Genomic DNA, 21,015 nt, shown 5'->3' with positions numbered 1-21,015 from the left:
CATGAAGAGCACTAAAGTATGTGTATGGGGGTAATAAAGAAGAGAAAGATATTTCACTTAATTAGATTACCACAAATGCAAATTAGTTTAGAAAATTAGATCAATGTGCCTAACTATCAAAAGAGTAAGGTTACAGAAGTGCCTTCTTGAAATTTGTTTTCCTTGGTGGAAAAAAGCAACTGTGCGCTTTAAGATGGAGTTAGATTGCTTATAATAATGATTATTTAAATGTGGCACTCAAAATAGAAAATACTAAATTTTATGGCTCAAGAGATAAACAGTAATAGGAATTGAAGTTTTGGGTCGATTTGGCTTTCAAACAAGACTCATATGAACTGTGAAGTGATGGTATCAGCCTTAAAATAGATACTGAAGTATAACAAATTAATGACAGACAAAGAATTCTATATGGGAAAAGGGTTTTGAGATAACATTGTTTAAAAAGAACAAAAACATTTTTTAAAGTGATCTTTTTTTCTTGCTTTTTGTTGTGAAGACTGTGAAAAACGTGATGTTTTTAGCAATTCATTTTACAATATTATAGAGCACTAAGCAACAGAGGAAATTATAAAGGAAGTATTTGTCCATGAATGCAGTACTTAGATTAGAAGTATTTCAAGCTCTAAATTGTGTGAAAGAGATTCTTATACATGACCGAAATAGCATATTATTTTGTGGCTACTGTTTTTTGAAACTATTTGAAGATAATTTGTTTTTTAATCTTGAAAATCTTAGGCTAAAAATTTATGTCTATTTACCAGAAATGTACCATTTAAGACATAAAATGTACCACTTCAGCATTTGAGATAATGTACCAGGAGCATTAGATATTTGCAAAGGGAAATTCATGGTGATGTGGTTTAAGTACGCATTTAAATATTTCTACAGTTTTGTGTTTATTCATGTTTTTTGCACTCCTGTCTATATCTGTAATGGATCAACAGCTCTTGCTCTATTGGGACACATTGGCATACTACAGACTTGCCATATTCATGTCTGAATTTATTATTGTATGATAAATTTAACTTATTGAAAATAAGTTCACCTTCTGTGTTGGTTTGTTGTTTTTTTTTTTGTTTTTTTGTTTTTTTTTTTTTTTTTTTGATTGAGTACATTTCACAATATAAACATTTTGTTTTGAAAAGATGATGGAACATATGCAATACTGTTATATACTTACTGCAAATTACTTTTTGTCTTAATGTTTGTAGCTTTAAGTTGTGCACAATTCTGCTATCTGGCAAGTAATTTTAAGATACAATTATGCCATGAATTGCTGAAATATGAGTGAAGTATTCTAGTTCCTTTAGGGCATGGAAGTATTTACATCTCTTGCAACCATGAATTAGCAAAATCAATATTAAGCATTTGAGTACTTGCACATTTTTACCAAAACAACACTTTAATTTGTTATACAATATTGAAGTATATCAATAGTCTATGAAAGTAGCTTTATCATCTTCCAGTGATTCAGCAGTTAAATATCATGGTAAATACCTGGTGTAGTCCTTGAGCACCCAGTTATTAAAACATGTAGACAGGTCAGGATTCACATAAAGCTGTACAATTCTTTTAATTTCATATTTATTCAACTGGGTATAAATATCTGGATGTTACTGAGAGATTTCATTGCTGTATAGCATTTTAAGTGACAGTGAGGTTAAGACAAATAAAAGTTTATTGATACTCTATAAAGGAAACATGTAGGTATCTATTAAAAGACAAAGAAAAGTATCAAATGGGTTATGCAGAAATCAGTTACAAAAGGAACTTTAAAATGGCAGAAAGGGCAATGGAATAGAAAAGTTGAATACATTGTGCAGGTGTATAGAGCCTTGAAAGCAAGAAAGCTTAAATTTAATGAATAGGGAAGTGTGGCAAGTGCATATATATATACATGTATGTGTGGGTTTGTGTATCTCACTACCTATATATCTATCTCAGGGAGATAGAGATTGTGGTGATGGGATTGTGGAGAATGTTGATAAACCTGGCTGGTTTTAAACTTCCATTTTAAACTTTGTTAGATTGCTATTCATTAACATTTCATGCTAACTGTTCCTTCTTAATAATTGTTAATTGCTATTACTGTGTATTCCAAGCAGTTAGTTATTAACAATCATACCCTTCATTAGCTGGGAACAGAGAATCCAGTGCAGCCAGCACAGCACTTTGTGATGCTGGTCCCCACGAGCTGAGGTGATGGGGCTCAAGGGCTCTTCAGTGAGGGAAGGTGCAACTGATGCGAGGGTCTTCTTTCTCTTCCCTCCTCCCAGTTTGATTTCTTCTTTTAAGATTCTGTCGCTTGACAGCTTTTAGTCCACCACTGCACCATATCACTGTGTGCTGTGCAATACTGGGGGATGTTGCTTGGCCATTTTTACCTCTTGCCTTTGCAGCTCTTTCTTTCTTTCAATATCAGTCCAAGGATGAATAACTGACCATCGGTGACTTGTTTGTCATTCAGAGGTTTCTGTTTTCAGCTTGCCTATATTTTCAAGTTCTGAGCTTAAATGGTGCACTTTAAAAAGAAAGATGTGGTGTCAAGCTGCATTTCACCCAAGAGGTTCCCAAAAGAAGTTTATCACATGCCTAGCAGGCCAGGGCTCTTGTGTAGGTAGTAAAGGGCACACTTAGGATAAGGTCTAAAGCATATTCCTACTGATAATAGTACGATGATTACTGGGCAACTGGGTACAAAAATGCTTATGCATTGTTTACCAGTTAAACTGCATTAGACTGCGTATATTTAAATTTTAGTTTGAAATAGGACAAAATGAATTAAATGCTGCTTAGAGAGCTGCTTCTTTCATGTGTGCAACTGGAATCTGCTTTGGCTATAGCAATTTCAAGGGCTCAGGCATCAATGGCATTGTCAGAGTTTTGGGGAAAATTGGATTTCATCAAGAGTATTGTATACTGTTATACACATGCCAAGGGAAAAAAAAAAAAAAAGAAAAAGGTGGGGGGGTGCAAAGAGGTAGAAAATGGCTGTAGAAGGCAAGAGAAAACGTCACCTTGGGAGAAATAAAGCATGAATATGGTATTCTCAGTATTCTGTGACACCCAGTGAGTGTATCCAACCAGACCTTATTCCACCTTCTAATATTTTGCCTCTGAAATATTTCTTTTAGTGCTCTAAACCATCTTAACAATACAGGGATTTTGTTGTTGTTTTTTAGGAGGTTTTTTAGGGTATATTGTGTCGTTTAACTTTATTTTTAAATGCTACATCAATAATACATTGGCAATTAAAAAAAAAAAAAATCAGTAAACTCTGTCCATCAGGCCAGCATGAAGTTCAAATGGTGAAATCAAGAATATCTTTTCAGATTTTTGTTTTTTATATTATATGATATAGTTTTCTGCATCAGACTTGTTACTGTCACTCTCCTCAAAATATAGGGACCAGTATAGCACAAGGGATGCAAAATATCTATAGGCAGAGGAAGATTCTGTTGATACGGAGATTGCGACCATTCAAGAAAATTGTTGTATAGGGTGGGCAGCATGTAGGATTTCTGAAATACCTGTTGCAAAAAGTAGCAGAAGGTTTACAGCAATATAAATGAGAGAGCACAGTAGTAGCATTTTGCTTTGGAGAATTATTTCTAGGTTTTGAGATAAAACAGGTGTAGTCCCAAAACTAGATGAAATATTGCTTTAATTTTAAGCAAGAATAATGATCTGGGGATGGGAGAGAGGAGAGAAGAATGCCTCCATAAAAATTTGTTGGAAGAAAAAATTCAGAGTACAGTATTCTCATATTGTGAATACAAGTTTCCATTTCTGCATTCTGAGACAACTGAGATATAGAACTAAAAGTTTAATAAATACATGTTTTAGTAAGTATATGTTTTACCGAGTTTTGCTGTGACTTTAGTAATGTTGTGTGACTACAGTATAATTAAGAAACTGGGAGAAAAGAGTGATTTGGATGATTACACATCTTTTTGTCTGACCTTAATAATATGAAATTTTATAACGGAAAGAATAATCAAACATGTGGAGGTTAATGAGAGTGGCATAAAATGGAAATGCATTTATTGGTAGTAGACTAATCTGCTAGCTTTGACTATTAGTTTATTTTTTTTATCAACACGTGAAATCTGTGTTGACTTCAGGAAAGCACTTGGTATTCTGTAAAAGGAAAGAATATTCATTAGAATATAAAGTGGAAGAAGAATAAAGTATTGTCTAAAAGGAACATGGCAAAACATTTATTATTGAACCAATGAGCATATCTGACAAAGGGTTAGATAGCTTTGCCAAGCCAAGGCAGTGAATGGGTTGTCATCACTGAATGATCCTGAGGAAACAGGATAAAAGAAATGAAAATCGATAGTATGAAGTACAAGATTAGGCATCTTGATACTGTTATAAGAGCTTTGGTCAAGAAAAAAAATGTTGTTTTATTGTAAGATAATCAGATAAGGTATTTCCAGTAGAAATAGTAATGTAAACTTTAAAAGGACACGTGAGTCATCACCTGGAATACTATGGAGAAAGGTTTTAAAACAGGAGCAGGTGAAGACACTTTTGGAATAATCACGGTGATGGAAAATCTGAATCAGGAGAGGAAACCTGAAAAACAAAGTTGTTTTAAGCGTGAAATCTAATTATTGCCTATAAAAATATCAAGAGCCTTTTTGAAATAGCGGTATGAGAGTTCAGAGGATGTGAGAGTGTTAAGGTACACGTGTTGTCTTCAACTAAAAACTTGGGTTTGTGGGCTCACTAACATTCAAATCCCCAGTCTTTGTTTCCAAACTATTATATGAGTTGCTTACTTCAGTTTGGCTTGAGTTAATATCTGAATCCTCCAGGGATTAGGGAATAAAGTTAGGGATTTTTTTTTCCTTTTCTGCCATTCTTCTGTGTCTCTTCAGATTTTATTCTATTTCTTCTGGAGGGGCATGAGGGAAGACTTGCAGTTCTTTCAAGTGATCTTTTTGTTGAAGAGCTGCTCATGTTTACAGATTAGATTTTTTTCATCTGTTTTTCACTAAATTGGAAGTTGCAAAGACAATGGTCCCAAAGTAATACCAGCGTATTGTGAGCTAGCCTCTGCATGAGGCTGTCACCAGAAATACAGCCTTAAAGGAAAACATATCTGACAATTGTGCACTGCTGAAATCAAAGGAATGTTGAATTTTTGTATTCAGGAACAGCTTAAGATCATGACAGAGTAAAATAACCCTTCAGAACAAGGTAGAGATGTAAAGATTCTTGATCAAATATATAACTGTTCAAGGTCAAAAGAACTGAAGTAGTAGAAATCTATAATTGGTTTCGTTGGAAGCAAGAATTCAAAAATCTCTTATTTACAACCTGTTAATCTACTCTAGGCCCTGAGTTGGTGGGTAAAAGGATGCAGCTGTTAGTCAACTGCTACCTGCAATTGCTATAGAGAGTTTTTTCATGGTGGTTTTTGTGTTTAGTTGGTTTTTTTTTAAAACCTGTGTACTTGATAAGTCTCATCATTCTGACATTTTGCAAGTGTGTCGCTTTAATTTTATGCTATGAACTCATTTTATGCAAGAGAAACTACATTGTGAAGGTTCCTATAAGACACAAAGCACAGGGCATTACAGTCTGTGTTTCTTGGCAGGTTTCTAAGTAAATCAATGTCTTAAAATTGTGTGCCTCTCCTCAAAGGCTTTTTATGGCAGCAGAAGTATGACTTTGTATTACAATCAGGTTTGTTTTAGGAACCTGTGAAGACTGAAGCACATCTGTAATCAACATTGTCAGCTTCTAATTTTAGCTCTGCTTCCCAAAGAATGCAGTTTCTTTACTACCAAAGCCAACTGACCTACCTGGTGATGATCTGCCAACTCTACCATTCAACTGGAAAACAGTGTTTTTGAGAAAACAGTGGGTTTTAAAAACCAAATGATGAGTTATAAATTATAATATGAACATACATTTATATTCCCTTATTATTTTTAGAAAAGTTGTCTCCAAATTGTGGGGGTTTTTTGTTTTGTTTTGTATTTTAAGTTTACACTACCATCTTAACAGGTTGCCATTGATCACTTCATAGTTTTGTTAACCGCTATGAATGGCATTGTAGTTGCTATGTACCATTTTACTCTAGTCACTCTGTCAGACTTTTATGAGAGAAAGCTGTGTTCAGTGTGTGTGTCTTGTATTTTCCATCACATAACTCTACTCAGAGCATGAATTCATGGATCCACTATGGATCTTAGTAGTAAGGTCATAGGACCACAAACTTTCTTTAGAGTTTTTTTAGATAAAGCTTAAAGCAGCTTTACCATTATATGTACAGCATATTATGAATGAAATAAATAAATAAAAAAAAGGAAAAAAATCAAGTCATTAGACTAAAATTCAGAATATGTTCTTATCTATATATGTTGTTCCTATGGAACATATTTACATGTTAAGTTTAATTCATAAACAATCAGGAAATAAATCTTAACTGATTTCAGTAACGTAAGTCCAACATAGAATACATGCTAACAGGAGTTATCCTCAGGTTACTACTTATGGTCTTGGTATTTTTATAATCTGTATTCAACATCCATGCATTGCTTCAAATGGATGAAAGTTGCATTTCTCTTTTTCTGATACAGAAAATTTGCGCGTTTTCTCCATCCTTCTATAAATCCCTGATGTTTCATCTCTACACTTTTCTTTTTCCTAGGTCTATGTTTTGCTCTGCCAAACTTTCTCAAGTGCTTGTGCTTCCCTCCAGCTTGTCAAGCACTTTTGCTTTGACAAATTCTGTTATTTTTTTCCCAGGCATCGTGCTTTCAAACTAGGGAATAGAATCTTATGTTTCATGCATAGGTGTTTCATAGCTCCATTTTCTCTGTGTTTTGAGGGTCTTATTTTCTTTATGACCTTTCACACAAATGTCCTTATTTTCTTCTTTTAGCAGAATGAGATGGAAGAAAGCTTAGTAGTTCTTGGAGTAGCTTCAAAACTTGTCCTGGTCAGAAGACAGACCAGCATACGTGTATGTCAGGATGTTTAAAAGAGTGTAAATTGCAGTGCAAAACCTTAAGCATAAAAAGAAAACAAAATGCAGTGTCCAAACAGCATACATGTAATTAGAATAAGGCAACCGCATAAGTGAGAGGAGCTGAACATTGTAGAATGACACCTCCCCTCCCCCCATCTTGTATTTTATTTGTTCAGTGTGGTTTTATTTCAGAATTAAAAATGTAGTATGCTGATTTGGATGAGCTTTTAACTCATGTGTTTTACAAACAATGTTTCTTGTTTAAGGTGTTAACAGAATGAATGTTCTGTATTTTAGTCTCAGCAGAAAACCTGGAGAAGAGCCTGAAGCATATGGAGAGACAACTCCAACAGCTTGATAAGGATTTGCAGACTTTTCCAGTTCCTGAAGATAAGCACGATAAGTTTGTAGCAAAAATGTCAATATCCTTTGGAGTACTTTTGGAAAAAAAGAAAGGCAATAATTTAATTGCACTACTTTCAACTTTACATTTCTTTTCATAACTTCCGTCTAATCTGCAGCATCTATTTTTGAAAAATGTAACTCTTTCCCCTCAAAACTAAATATATGAACAGCCCAATTAAAGGATTCTTCTGTAGTGGATAGACTGTGGAGAAAAGTGCTTACTGTCAGGTTTTACACTGTGTATAAGTTTCTTAACTTGCTGAGAAGTAGTTATAATGAGAATGTTAAGCACTTCACTTTAGTGTTAAATGATTTTTTTAATGAGAGAATATCTTAGGAAAAGATGTCTGTCACCCTGTATTTGTTTTCTGATGTATGCATTTCCACTGTGATTGTTTTTTGTGTATGCAACCACAGAACCAAAAAATTTCTTTTCTCATTTCACAGAATCGCACAATGTTAGGGATTGGAAGGGACTTCAAAAGATCATCTAGTCCAATGCCCCCACTGGAACAGTAATACTTAGATGAGGTTACACAGGAGTGTGGTGAGATGGGTTTTGAATGTCTCCAGAGAATGTCTCCAGGGTTCTGTCACCCTCACTGGGAAGAAGTTTCTTCTCATGTTTAAGTGGAACCTCCTATGTTCCAGTTTGCATTCGTTGCCCGTTGTCCTGTCATTGGTTGTCACCAAGAAGAGCCTGGCTCCATCCTCATGACACTCACCCTTTATATATTTGTAAACGTTAGTGAGGTCACCCCTCAGTCTCCTCTTCTCCAAGCTAAAGAGACCCAGCTCCCTCAGCCTTTCCTCATAAGGGAGATGCTCCACTCCCTTGATCATCTTCGTTGCTCTGTGCTGGACTCTCTCCAGCAGTTCCCTGTCCTTCTTGAACTGAGGGGCCCAGAACTGGACACAATATTCCAGATGTGGTCTCACCGGGGCAGAGTAGAGGGGAAGGAGAACCTCTCTCGACCTACTAACCACCCCCCTTCTAATACACCCCAGGATGCCATTGGCCTTCTTGGCCACAAGGGCACAGTGCTGGCTCATGGTCATCCTGCTGTCCACCAGGACCCCCAGGTCCCTTTCCCCTACACTGCTCTCTAACAGGTCGTTCCCCAACTTATACTGGAACCTGGGGTTGTTCCTACCCAGATGCAATACTCTGCATTTATCCTTGTTATATTTCACTAAATTTTTTCCCGCCCAGCTCTCTAGCCTGTCCAGGTCACACTGGATGGCAGAACAGCCTTCTGGCATGTCAGCCACTCATCCCAGCTTGGTGTCATCAGCAAACTTGCCAACAGTGCACTCTATTCCCTCATCCAAGTCGTTGAGTAATATATTGAATATATATTTTATATATATAAGTATATATGTATATATATAAAATATACTGAATAGTACTGGTCCCAGTACTGACCCTTGAGCCACTCCGCTAGGTATGGGCCTCCAACTAGACTTTACCCCATTTATTTATTCCAAATCCTGCAGCCAGCTTCCCTGCCTGCCTGCCTCTCTCATAAGAAATCTTTGTGACAGGAAGATACTTTATTAACGAAGATAAAAACCCATTCTTTTACTTAAACTTCCATACCAGATGATGTTCATATATGCTTGGGACTAAGACTAATCTGGAATCAGAAATATCAGCAGATAGAAAATCAGGTAGAAATTTCCTCTCCCGGCATGGTAAGGTTGCTCCCTAGCTGGAAGACAACTTTGCTGTGTACAAAGGCAGGGGGACTCAGGAGACAGTCCTATTGATTAATCTCATACTATTAAATAAAAGAGGACAAGGGACCCTGAGGCCAAGTGGATGTACTGGTTCTTGGTGCATTAGGGCCAGTTTCTTCTTCAGTAGACTAGCTGCAAGCGAAGTGTGCACAACTTAGCTTTAGGCCTTCTCTGGACTCTGTGGGCTATCTGTAGCCTTGCAATGTTGCTACTGATTTTTCGTAAAGTTGGTGAGGTTGTTCTGTTTGTTTTTGTTGCTCGCTTTTTTTTCCAGCTCAATGTGTTTTTGAGAGATATGTTGCAGCCCACCAGCATGGTGTCTGTATAGTGTGAAATGTAAGTTTTGTCCCTGAAGAAGCCAGTAGCATAACAGCAAAACTAGGAGAAGGGATCCTGAAGGCAAGAGATAAACTATTGCTAGGAAGTTAAAGGAAAACATATCCATCATAGCTTTCTCAGAAATGTTGCTAGGACTATGCAAAGTCTGTGTTTGGTTAAGAAAATGATGTATGGTCTAATAAGTTAGGAATGAAAAACACGTATTAAGAAATAAAACCTGTAAAAAAGGACAGACTATTCTTAATCCAAAATAGTCATGATGCTGGCACTTCAAATACCCTATAACCTTTCATTTTTAAGCTGAGGACTAGAGTTTGAAGTAACAGATAATTTAGTATACAGCGTTCTTTGGAGATGTGGTTATAAAACTTCCATACCTATAAAACAGACATGAAAGGAATTAGCAAAGTTCAGTTGAGAATGCATGAAGAATACTCTGAAAAAAATAGCTTCACTTGAGAAAGAGAGCATGGGAAAAGCAAGCTGAGGAATAAATAGGTACTTCTATGCTAATATCAAAGATCTAAAATAAAAAGAAAAATATTATGTGGGGTGCCTCATTTCCCTTTGTGTTGCTGATGTATTGGGCACTTCTGAAACTTCTTGTCGGGGAGTAGAATATTGTGCTATAAGGTTATAAATTGTATTTAGGAAGATTAAGTCACAGTTGTAGAGAAATAGTTCGAAAAGTTAAAATATAATAGAAGTCAGATCGGCTAAGTAGGCAAACCTTGTCAATATATAATGTAACTTTTTAAGGGATTGAAATTCCATTCCCAAGTATGAAGAGCATTAGAGCAGTTTACTGATTGCTTTAAGGATAGTGATCATCTTAGGAATTGCAAAGGGTGGTATAGATGTCATCTTTCTCAAGCATCTCAAAAGCTACAATCCTGCCAAGGAAGACTTAGATTATCAATGTGTACCAAGAAGATAAGCCATAGCCATAAAGCTAGATTTGTTCTTTGCATCAGTTTTCTCTGGGGAGAGCTTCAGTTGACCCCACTCTGCAATATTTTGAGGAGAAGGATGATCTCAGATGAAGGAGTCAGTGGAAGTTTTTTTAAAGGAGAATTTAAAATGAATAGCAATAAATCCCCAGGAGTAACCAGTGGTCACAGAAGACTTGAGAAGATTTTAAAATGAACTCAAATGTAAGTTGGATTACAGATTCCTACAAGAACTAAGTTACCCCAAGACACTAAAGAAATCAAAGCTGAAAAGAAGCACGTGAGTTTTTTTAAAGGGCTGCAAGGAGGATCTGAGATGTGAAGCCGTAAGTCTGGCTTCTGTACGAAGAAAACTGATGAAGACTGAATAAAACCAGAACCAACACCTATAAATGGGAGATATAATATGATGGGGAAGAGTCAGTGTGGGTTTTGCAAAGAGAAACCATCCCTCGCAGATTTCTTACAGCAAGCAGTAAAGGTAGGACAGTCAGTAGAGCACAACTGAAATTCCATGCATCTTTCAACAAGGTGTCTTAATAAAGACTTGCTAGAAAATAAATTTCTTAGGTCAAAAGTGGAATGATATTTTTCTCTTCTTTTTTACTATCTTAAAAGAAAGGAAAAAATAAAGGAAAAAACCTTCATGTCAAAAAATGAGATAACTGGCAGATGCTGACAAAAGAACAAGTCAACTTCAATGATGGAGTAATAGATTTGAAGGAAAAACATTACATCAGAACAATTGAGAACAATTGTAGTTAAGAGCAAGCAGAAAACAAACAAGTTACTTGAAAAATCAGTAATACTCTTGTATTTTGAGTGCTTCCATCACCCCATCTCAAAAAGTATACTGTATACTTACTGGTGGAGCAGAGAGTGGTGACAATGATCAGCAGCAGGCAATAGTTTCTGCATCAGGGATATTTTAAAAATTAACACTCTGAAGATGGAAAATCAAAAAAGTTAGGAAAATATAGTAAAAATACTTGTAATTTTGTATGCCACACAAGAGGAAGGTTAGGAGCATATTAATTGTGTCTTATTAATAGCCAAGGTTTCTCCCAAGCAAAGTACTGTCCAGCAAGTTAAAACATAATAGCAGAAATGTTTTCTTACACAACAGACAATTAAAACTGTAGCATTTGCTTTTAGGATGTTGTAGAGGCTGAAAATGTAAATGAATTTTGTGTAAGACTTAGATAGTTAGCTGAAAGTAGTATGTCTGGAGCTATTAAACACAGTAGTCCAGAAGTAGCCTTAGCTCAGAAAAATCACCAGGGTGCTGACTGTTAGAAAGTAAATACTAGATCAGTTGAATGATCACACTATGCTTACCAAGTTTCCTTCTTGTTTTCCCTAATCATTGGGTATTGACTACTGTCAGAAACAGGTGAGATTAATATTTGGTCTTACTCAGAATAAATTGGTACAGGTAAAAGTAGCCGTACTACATATTTCATGGTATTAGACTGTACAATTTACAATATTTTGAATAGTAAATATTGTGAACAGGAATAGTTTGCCCTCACCTACTACCTCTCCCAGCAGATGGGCAGTAATTTCAGAACAGTGAACTTGGATATTATTTCCAGTAAAGTCTGTGAACACACTAATTAAAGAAGCTCCCATTTAGAAAAACAGGAACTTCAATAAATTACGAAGCAAAAAATGTTTGATGTAAAGGTTAGATAATCCTGCACAGCTTGATGAAGCCTGGACCTGTCTTCACTTTTATTCCTATGACAAGCAGAGCTGAATGATGCTGATGCCATGAAAGGCATGCAGCTCATAAAAAGAAACCAGCAGGAAATCTGAAAAAGGAAGGATGGTGCTTTGTTGGAAATAATTTTTCATCCTGAGTACAATTAGACTCCATGGACAAGCAGGCTATTACATCCTGTCGCTAAATATCACAACCCAAAGGCCCCTAATGAACTGATTAGCATTCTTATTTCTTTAGGAAGTCAGATATATGCACAGTTGGCACACTCTTTTATTGACAAAGTCTAGAATTATGAATATTTCTCTTATATATTAGATAGTGCTAGTTTGTCAGTCATCTTATGTGTAGAGGCTGAAAAGAAGTTATAGTTTCTAATATTATTGCAGTTCTTTTGTTTACTTTAGTTAGGAAAATCAAAGAATATTGAATTGATATTGATTTTGAGTATTCAATCCGTTGAGTGAAATGTTCAATAAAAAGCATAGTGAACAAGATAAACTTGCATGTTCAAAATAAAAATTTAGTGGGTTTATGAAGAGTATTGCATGTTAATAGCTTAATTAAGTAACGTAGTCAACATGCTTTTTATCAGCCCAGCTCTCATCTCATGATTTTCTAAATAGGAACTGGGAAACTCTTGACAAGTTTCAGCCTACCGCTGAATGGAGTGTTAATGGTGATTTTCACAGAAGCTTATGGAACCAATACTTGAGAGAAAATGAGTTGGGTGCTGCCTTTCAGACAGGAACAGAGTCCTTTCTTTTTGATCAGTTCTCTGTTCCTCTTTCCTTGCTATTTAAGTTAATTTGCTGACATTTTGAAAAGAGAAGGAAGGAGCAGCGCTTACCCAAGTCAGAGTCTGATTCAAGGGAGGTAGAAGAAACCCATTTCAGCTGTGACAAAGAGACTACCTGCTGTCTCTAAATTGTGGGTTACTTAATAGGCCTCATACTTTGAGCTTCTTTCTGTGCAACATAAACAAACTGAAGTCTGTAAGATGTCATCACATCTTAAGGACTTTGGAAGATCAGAGTACCTGACCTCGTTAGGTGAAAAGGATTGTATGCTGCTCTTTGGGAGAGGGTCAAGATGTTGACAGTGTAGACGGGTAGTGAGATAGGGCTTTGGCAAAGAATGTAAACGTAAGTAAAAAAAAATCCTTTATACAGGTCTTTAGTATCTGATCTGGACCTCAGATGTATATTACAGCTAACAGTGGTGGTTTTGCTCATAATATATGGAGTGCACGCACTGGATGCAGCAGCTCTTTGTGGTATAAATACGTGTCAATCTGCTTTAGTATTATAGCATAGATGCAAGTAGGAGTGAGTGAGTCAAGGAAAAGGTATTATTTGACAAATACTCCTCAGAAGGTGCTAATTTAAAAATCTAAACATTTCTATGTGTTTCTTGGACTATTATATTCAGATATGGAATTTTAATGTTGAACCTGCTATATGTATATAAAAGGAAATCCCTATGACACATTTTTCAGACAATTGCAGCTAATTTCAGAAGAACTTGATGTGGGAAATCCTTAACAGAGCCCTAGAACATTCACACCCTTTAGCCTCAGTGGAAAACATTTGTTGAAATCCTGGCTTGAAGTGACCTTAAAGTCTTTACACCAGTCTTCAAAAAGTTTGCCATGTTTTTATGGAGGCAGTTACTGGCTTAATATAGCAGCAATCTGAGTTCGATTTTGAAGATTCTGCTAAAATGTATGCATCATCTAGGCACTTGTTCATCTTCTGTTCTTCTGCAGAATAGTACTCCTTTTCAATTATCTACACTTAATATGTAGGTTAATTTGTGAAAAAAGTCACAAGCAGTGAATATAGGGTCTACTAAGGAAATGTTTGGTACAGGTTCACATTATTCATGATCTGCTCTAAGGTTACAACTGCTTTTATTTGACTTGATTACCCTGCAATATATTAGTATTTTTATATAGCATAATATATGTAAGAGAGTGCAGAGGAGGGCGACGAAGCTGGTGAGGGGTCTGGAGCGCAAGTCTGATGAGGAGCAGTTGAGGGAACTGGGGCTGTTTAGCCTGGAAAAAAGGAGGCTGAGAGGAGACCTTATCACTGTCTACAACTACCTGACAGGAGGTTGTAGCATGGAGGGTATTGGTCTCTTTTCCCAAGTAGCACGTGATAAGACAAGAGGAAATGGCCTCAATTTGCACCAGGGGAGGTTTAGATTGGATATTAGGAAAAAATTCTTCACAGAAAGGATTGTCAGGCGTTGCAATGGGCTGCCCAGGGAAGTGGTAAAGTCACCATCCCTGGAGGTGTTTAAAAGGTTTTTAGATGAGGTTCTTAGGGACATGGTTTAATGCCAGATTTAGCTGAGGTTATGGTTGAACTCGATGATCCTGAGGGTCTCTTCCAACTGATATGATTCTACAATATTACAATCAGTATAAACTTCAGACAAGCAATTCCCTATGAAAAGAGCTGCCGTGAATATTGTGAGACAAAACATAGAACAGTTAGAATTTTGCCACAGATGTGACTTGTCTCAACCCTGTGTTGCTTTCCTGTTCCATTAATGAGCAGTATGATGATCTGTAGTCCCATGAGTCCAGAAAGGTAGTCTGAAGTGAAGCAACTTCAGAAAAAGTTAACAAATACCAAACTTCTTGATTTCCTTTTCTCCCACCTGTGTTGCCGCTCTGCTGTATTTCTGTCTTCATTCATCCAAAGCAAATGAATTGTGTAGCTGATAATGCATATATATCAACCTGTTCATAATAATTACAGTTGAGACTGCTCTACTCAGTAGTATTCCCTGTTGTCTCCAGTTTAGCTAGTGCTGGCTAACAAAAGCCACATTTAAGCAAAAAAGGAAGAAGACTTATTAAAAATACCTAAATTGAAGCACAGTCTCAATAGAATGCCAAGAGCTTAAGGTATCCCGTGATGCACCAGACGGAAAATAAAAATCTCAGGATTCATCGTGTCTGGTATTAAAACACTGAATAGTAAAGGATCTTTCTGGAATGCTGTATTTTTGTTTAAAACTATGTATCTCAAATGCAAGAGGAGTCAGTTTTCACAGTATAAACTAAGCAGTTTATACCCTATATATTTCTGTTTACTCTGTTTACATAGCTGTAACTTTAATTGCATCTTGCAGAATATCACAGAAATTTCTTCTTTCTCACTTCTCTATCCCCCAAGTTTCCTTTTCTGTATATACTCTGGCATATCCTTTGTTTATAGACTCAAGTATACACTTTATTGATAATTTTAGTGCTTTTTTTCTGAATTTGTTTTCCTTCCTAGAAAACTGAACTAAGTCACTGGGATGTTTGATGTATGGCATTGCACATACTGACAACAAAACAAATTTATCTAATTTCTCTTTACCCTCTGTGTAAACAAACAACCTCATAAGTGCAAAATATAGTTTATTTCTCACTAAGTCCTGTTAATGAAATCTTAAGAATCACAAATAAGTATCCTAAATAATAGGAGCAAAAGTAAACAGGATGTAGCAATGTTTGTTTCTAGTTTCACTTAGTGGTTTTTTTGAACTGCTGACATTTCTTTTGATGGTCCTAACCTGTGTTTTGTCATGTCTTGTTTCTCATCTTAATTTTTTTATTTAATATTTGGCAGCTGGTACATACTAACCTCTTACCACCTTTCCTTGCAGTCCCACCAATAGCTTTTGAACATTTTAAAGAAACTCAACTATGAATGGTAGTTTCCTGTAAGCTCTGTGTGCATCTTGAGAGCTAAGAAGGAGAGAGGGCCCCTTCCCTGAAAACATTCCAGGCCAGGCTGAACGGGGCTTTGAACAACCTGATCTAGTTGAAGATGTCCCTGCTCATTGCAGGGGGGTTTGATTAGATGACCTTTGAAGGTCCCTTCCAACCCAAACTATTCTGATTCCATTATTCTATAATAGTGACATTTGAATGTTGTGGAAGTGCATTTTTTCTCCTTTCCTGTATGTGTCCGAGAACATCATTGGATGACTTTCTAGCATGAATTCTAAATCATAAATATAAAACCATTAACTGCTTACTTGGTATTTTAAAAGCAACGTTGACAAAACAGAAGGACATTTAATACAGAAATTCAAATTGGATTCAGCCTCTGAACAAAACTAAAAGAAGAGTGCATTGCATAAAACCTGAAGGGTAAAAACATTCACCCAGCAGTAAATTGTTACTGTGTGTATAAAACAGAATGTTGGACAAAAATTCTACTTGTTTACATTTTAATGCACTGGCTTAAAAATCCTGTTTTTCATATAGTAAAGTGACCATAGTGTGTGTATCTGTAGTATAAAATATACAAACACAGTAAATTCTCTTCTGCGAGAGTTGGGGTGGGCAATTGGGAGTAAAGGTAAAATTGCTATTTCTTGTCTTTTGTAGTCTTTCCTGCAGCAGGAAAATAATGGAAAGTAAATATTTGTTTAGCTACTACTCCAGTAAAGTAAACACTTATGAAGTCGTCCTACATAAGGAAATGACTACACACAGTATTTCTTCTTTGAGCTTCTTTGACAAACTGTATTATCAAAAGTCTTGAATAAACATAGAGGTTTTTATTCCATTTATGTTACACAGTGTTTTGGTGCAGAAGTAGTTCTATTGTTTTACCACTAATTAAGTTGTGTTGACATTGCAAACAGCCTTAGAAAAAAGCATAAATACCTGATTTGGCCACCAGTAACAGAAATGTAGGCATGGCTATTGCTCCAAAAGCATTAAAAAATAATTAAGATTAAGTTTTTAATCATTCAGGATTTTTACTTTTAATACTGTTATGAATTTTTGTATTTTTACTCTAATTTTAGTAGGAACTATACTATTTCTTTATATATTTAAGTATCTTAGTTATTGGTTTCTGTACCTAAATTTCATGTGTTTGTAGTTTATATAAGTAAACGTTTAGCTTCAATAAGGAGACAGTGATACTAAATAAACCACATAGGTCCTTGAAGTTAGACTAGCCTCATACATCTCATTGCATACAAGATTATATGATATTGGAATAATCTTTAAGTGCCTGAGAAAATTTGATGAAAGCACCCTGATTTGTTCAGAGCCTGAATATGCACAGTAGATACTAGAAATCGTATGTGATATGGAAGGAATTATTTTGATACTTCATTTGATGCAAATGAAAAATGTGTGTGACATACAGATCTGTGTTAAGTAAAAATCGCGGGCTTGACTGGATTTACTGAGTATTTTTGCAGCCTTAACAGCAGCGCACAGCTTTCTAGTTCATGCCAAAGAAGATTTTCAGAAACTTTCACGGATGCATGAGAACATGGAAAAACTCTATCAGAATGTGATGGGATATTATGCCATTGATCTGAAGAAGGTTTCAGTGGAGGAGTTTTTAACAGACTTGAATAACTTCAGGACAATGTTCATGGTACAGTCTGTTTATTTTCTGCCTAATGTTTCTTAGAAATTATTTTTGTAATATTTCAGTTACTGAACAAACGAAAAGTAATTTTCTTCCTCCTTAAATGATGTCTGATACTTATATCAGAAATTGGACTTTGCACATCCTAAATTCTTAGGATATCCTAAGGATAATAGAGTTTTGAGTTGTTAGTTGTGGATTATTTCTTTCTGAAAGAATTGGAAATTCCTAATAGCCATTGATGTAATTTAAAACTGAACCTCTTATGTGCGTGCATAACCTGAAGGGGAAAAATCTGAAACTAACTTTTCAAAATACAACTACATTTCCTCTTTAAAGGATGCTTGTTATTTACTGAAATATAAATATTCTAACAATTTTTCTATATCTATAATGCATGCTCTTCCCATGCAAAATCCAGACCCAGAATTTTATTTAATTTAATTTTTCTTATGCCTGCAGCACTTGATCAGTGTCAAGATGTACATCTGTAAGCAGGTTCCCTGCTATGGGAACTCAAAGCTCCTTGTCCTGGTTTAAAAAAACTAGCGTATTTTCCTCAGTCTCAGACTGTTTCTAAGGACCCTTAATTTTCGTGACAGTAGATCATCAAGGATTTTGGTTTTATGCATTTCAAATGTTTCCTCTTTTCCCTTTTAAATAGATGATTGGGGTGGGTGCAGGCTAAGAACTGCTGTTTTACTGCAGTTTTCAATGTTCAAATTACATTTAAGAAACAGACAATAATTAGGGTGAGACAGGCTATTGTTGAGTGGCTCATTTTGCGTAGTGCTCAGAACATAGTTGTAGGCATAATTCAAATTCAGCAGTGCTTTGGCTTAGAGTTGTCTAAAATAGTTACAGATGTGGAGGTTAACTTAGTCCTTTCGTTACAGGGCAGCATCCACATTCTATATTTAAACATTTGCACATACTAGCTCATCTTAAAAGCTTGAGCTACTTTGGAAATCTAATTTTATTTTATTTTAGATGTTCTTTGAGGCCAACTGTATTTCCATTATGCTTACAAATTTTGATAATAAGATAGGTATTCTTTAACTTCAGTATTCTGGTGATGATGACGTGTGTTTGTTTTTAATTTCACCAAAATATGGTTGAAGAGTTTTTACTAGAGACAATTCTGAAAAGCAAGGTAGAAATTTCTCACAAAGTATTTTCATAGAAACAGTCTTCTTGGCAAATTTCATTATAATTAGTAGTTTTCCATATTATTGCATTTTTTTTTACCATTGTCAATGTAGTTATTTTGGAAGAGGGATAATTAACTTGAGAATGTACTTAAGAATACATACTCAAGACTGGTATATCCCTCAAATTAAAATAACTGGACAACTTCAGGAAAACTGATGGCTATATAAGTTTGAAATACTTTTTTAGAGCTCTTGTTTAGGATTAGTGAGGTTCACTATCTTGGTAATTTATGAGTACATTCAGATTGGTCAAGTGTGGCGGGGGAGGAAGCGGTTGTTGATTTTCTGTGGGGGTTGTGGTTTTGTGAGATTTTTTTCAGTTTTGTTTTTTTTCTTTGAGCTTTCTTTGCAAAAATAATTTGGTGGTTTTTGTTGTTTTATTCTGCAAACTTGATGGGTAAGCAACTCATTCTCAAGAAGTGGCAGAATAAGAAGTCAGGTCCTCAATTGTGTGTGAATTTATTCATTTGGATAACTTGGAAATGGTGACTTATGTCACATCTGGCTACTTATGATGACATAACTTACTGGCTACATTTCTGCAAGAACCTTATCTGAGCATGAGCCTTGTGCCAGTCTGGAGCAGCAATTCAACTCATGCCTATTGATTTGTAGAAAGAATCAATTAGTCATTCTGCCATCTACTCCTCATTGCAACTTGATGATTATCATTATAACATTCTTATTTAAGTTGCTTGCATGTTCTCCAGTCTTGTTTGGTCTTGGTTGGCTGGATTTTTTAAATTATTTCAGATGTCTGAGGGTATAGGTAAGGGAAAAATATTTCTTTTGTAGATATTGAAAAATGGTTTTGAATTTTCAGTGTCCATCTATTGTGAGGAAAGGACTTAAAATGGTACCCATATTTAGCAAAGTTATTAGAACATGTAAAGATTCTGAAGCCTCTGCTAATTCAGAGCTTAACAGCTAAAAACCTAGAAGAACAGCTAAAAACCTAGAAGGCAGAGTTTTCCATCAGAATAATTTTGCTTGGCAAGTTACATATGACAGATTTTTCAACATGAGAATTATGTTTTCCTAACTTTCTCAGTGCTTAATTTGAAACTTGGGAGTCTGATTTAAAAATGCTAAATGTAATGGAATAGTTGCATTACTTTAATTTCTAGTGTTTAAGCCACGCATCCCTTTTAAATGCTCTAGCACAGGAATTCTAAATGCTTACATTCATCTTGAACTGGAGACACAAATAAGTGGTTGTGCTTTACCTTGATTTCCCCATCTTTCTTTTCTGTGTCTATAAAAGTAGCATTGATACTAACCCCTGCCTCACAGCAGTGTTATAAAGACGGATTAATTAATGCTTCGAAACAGATAGATGTTATTGATGAGCATGATAGAAGAAACCTTGAGGAAAATTAATAATCCTGTCTTGCAGAGCACAGTTTGAAGGCTATATGAAAAAGATGTGTAGATAAGGCATGAAACTACTTATCATTCAATGACACTAAACAAAGTATTGAATAAGTGCACAGTTTTGAGGCTTTTTGGAAAAGATTTTTTGAGATGCCTAGTGTGAGACGCCTGAGGTCTGATTTTCATGATTGTTTAGCATTGGTCTTGATTACTGACAGAAACTGAAGGTGGTATCTCAGAAAACTTAGCTCAAAAGACTTATAAACTTAGTGCTGAAAAATCATTAGATACTTAAAAAGTCCAAAACTAAAAGACTAAAGTCACCAGTAGGTGTGGGAAGGTTAAGTTCAGTCATCCTTGTTGTCAAAGTTGTTAACTTACATACAGCACTTATCTACTTATAGGGCTTTTTTGGTCTTCAATTAATGAAAAATGTTTAAAAGATGTTTAAAAAAAATGTTCACAGCTAACTTTGGACTGCACTTGGTACTTCAGTGTTATCTGGTGGCTGTGACATTCACATTTTGTAAGCACCAAATCTTAAGCACAGTTAGTTGGCTACATCCAAAATATGGGTGAAGCATCTTCCCTTCAGTGCTTTGACTCCCAAAGCTAAATTCCTGGTATAGTCAGTGGAACATCTTAGGTATTGGACATCTCTGTTAACGTCCTTCTGTGCTCTCACAGCATCAGAGCTACTGCTAACAGGCTCATTCCTTTCCTTGGAAAAACAGCTTTCTGAAATAACGTGAAGTAATTATAGCACTTACCCTTCTTGTGTTTGCCTGCTGGGTAGAATTTTCCTGTAGTTATAGGAGAGGGAGGGAAGAGGCCTTGTGTCAACAACTCTCATGTCCAGAGCAGTACACTTATCGTG

The 21,015-nt window shown here is 35.7% G+C and overlaps 1 protein-coding gene across 7 annotated transcripts in view; it reads left to right on the top strand.

Annotated features, from left to right (window-relative positions):
- The window catches only part of DIAPH3 (diaphanous related formin 3), a 226,432-nt gene that overhangs the window by 132,499 nt on the left and 72,918 nt on the right, over nt 1-21,015 (top strand). For all 7 annotated transcript variants that reach the window (XR_011738190.1, XM_071805977.1, XM_071805982.1 and 4 more), the window contains 2 exons: nt 7,289-7,414; nt 17,396-17,559. Coding sequence is in view for 6 of the 7 variants with exons in the window: in XM_071805977.1 (XP_071662078.1) it covers nt 7,289-7,414; nt 17,396-17,559 (290 nt within the window). In the remaining variant the exon portion in view is untranslated. The remainder of the gene's footprint in view (nt 1-7,288; nt 7,415-17,395; nt 17,560-21,015) is intronic.

This window comes from Patagioenas fasciata, chromosome 1, assembly GCF_037038585.1.
Source record: "Patagioenas fasciata isolate bPatFas1 chromosome 1, bPatFas1.hap1, whole genome shotgun sequence".
In the NCBI taxonomy this organism is placed as follows: domain Eukaryota; kingdom Metazoa; phylum Chordata; class Aves; order Columbiformes; family Columbidae; genus Patagioenas; species Patagioenas fasciata.
The sequence above is the reverse complement of the archived record's forward strand: the minus strand, read 5'-3'. Positions and strand labels throughout refer to the sequence as shown.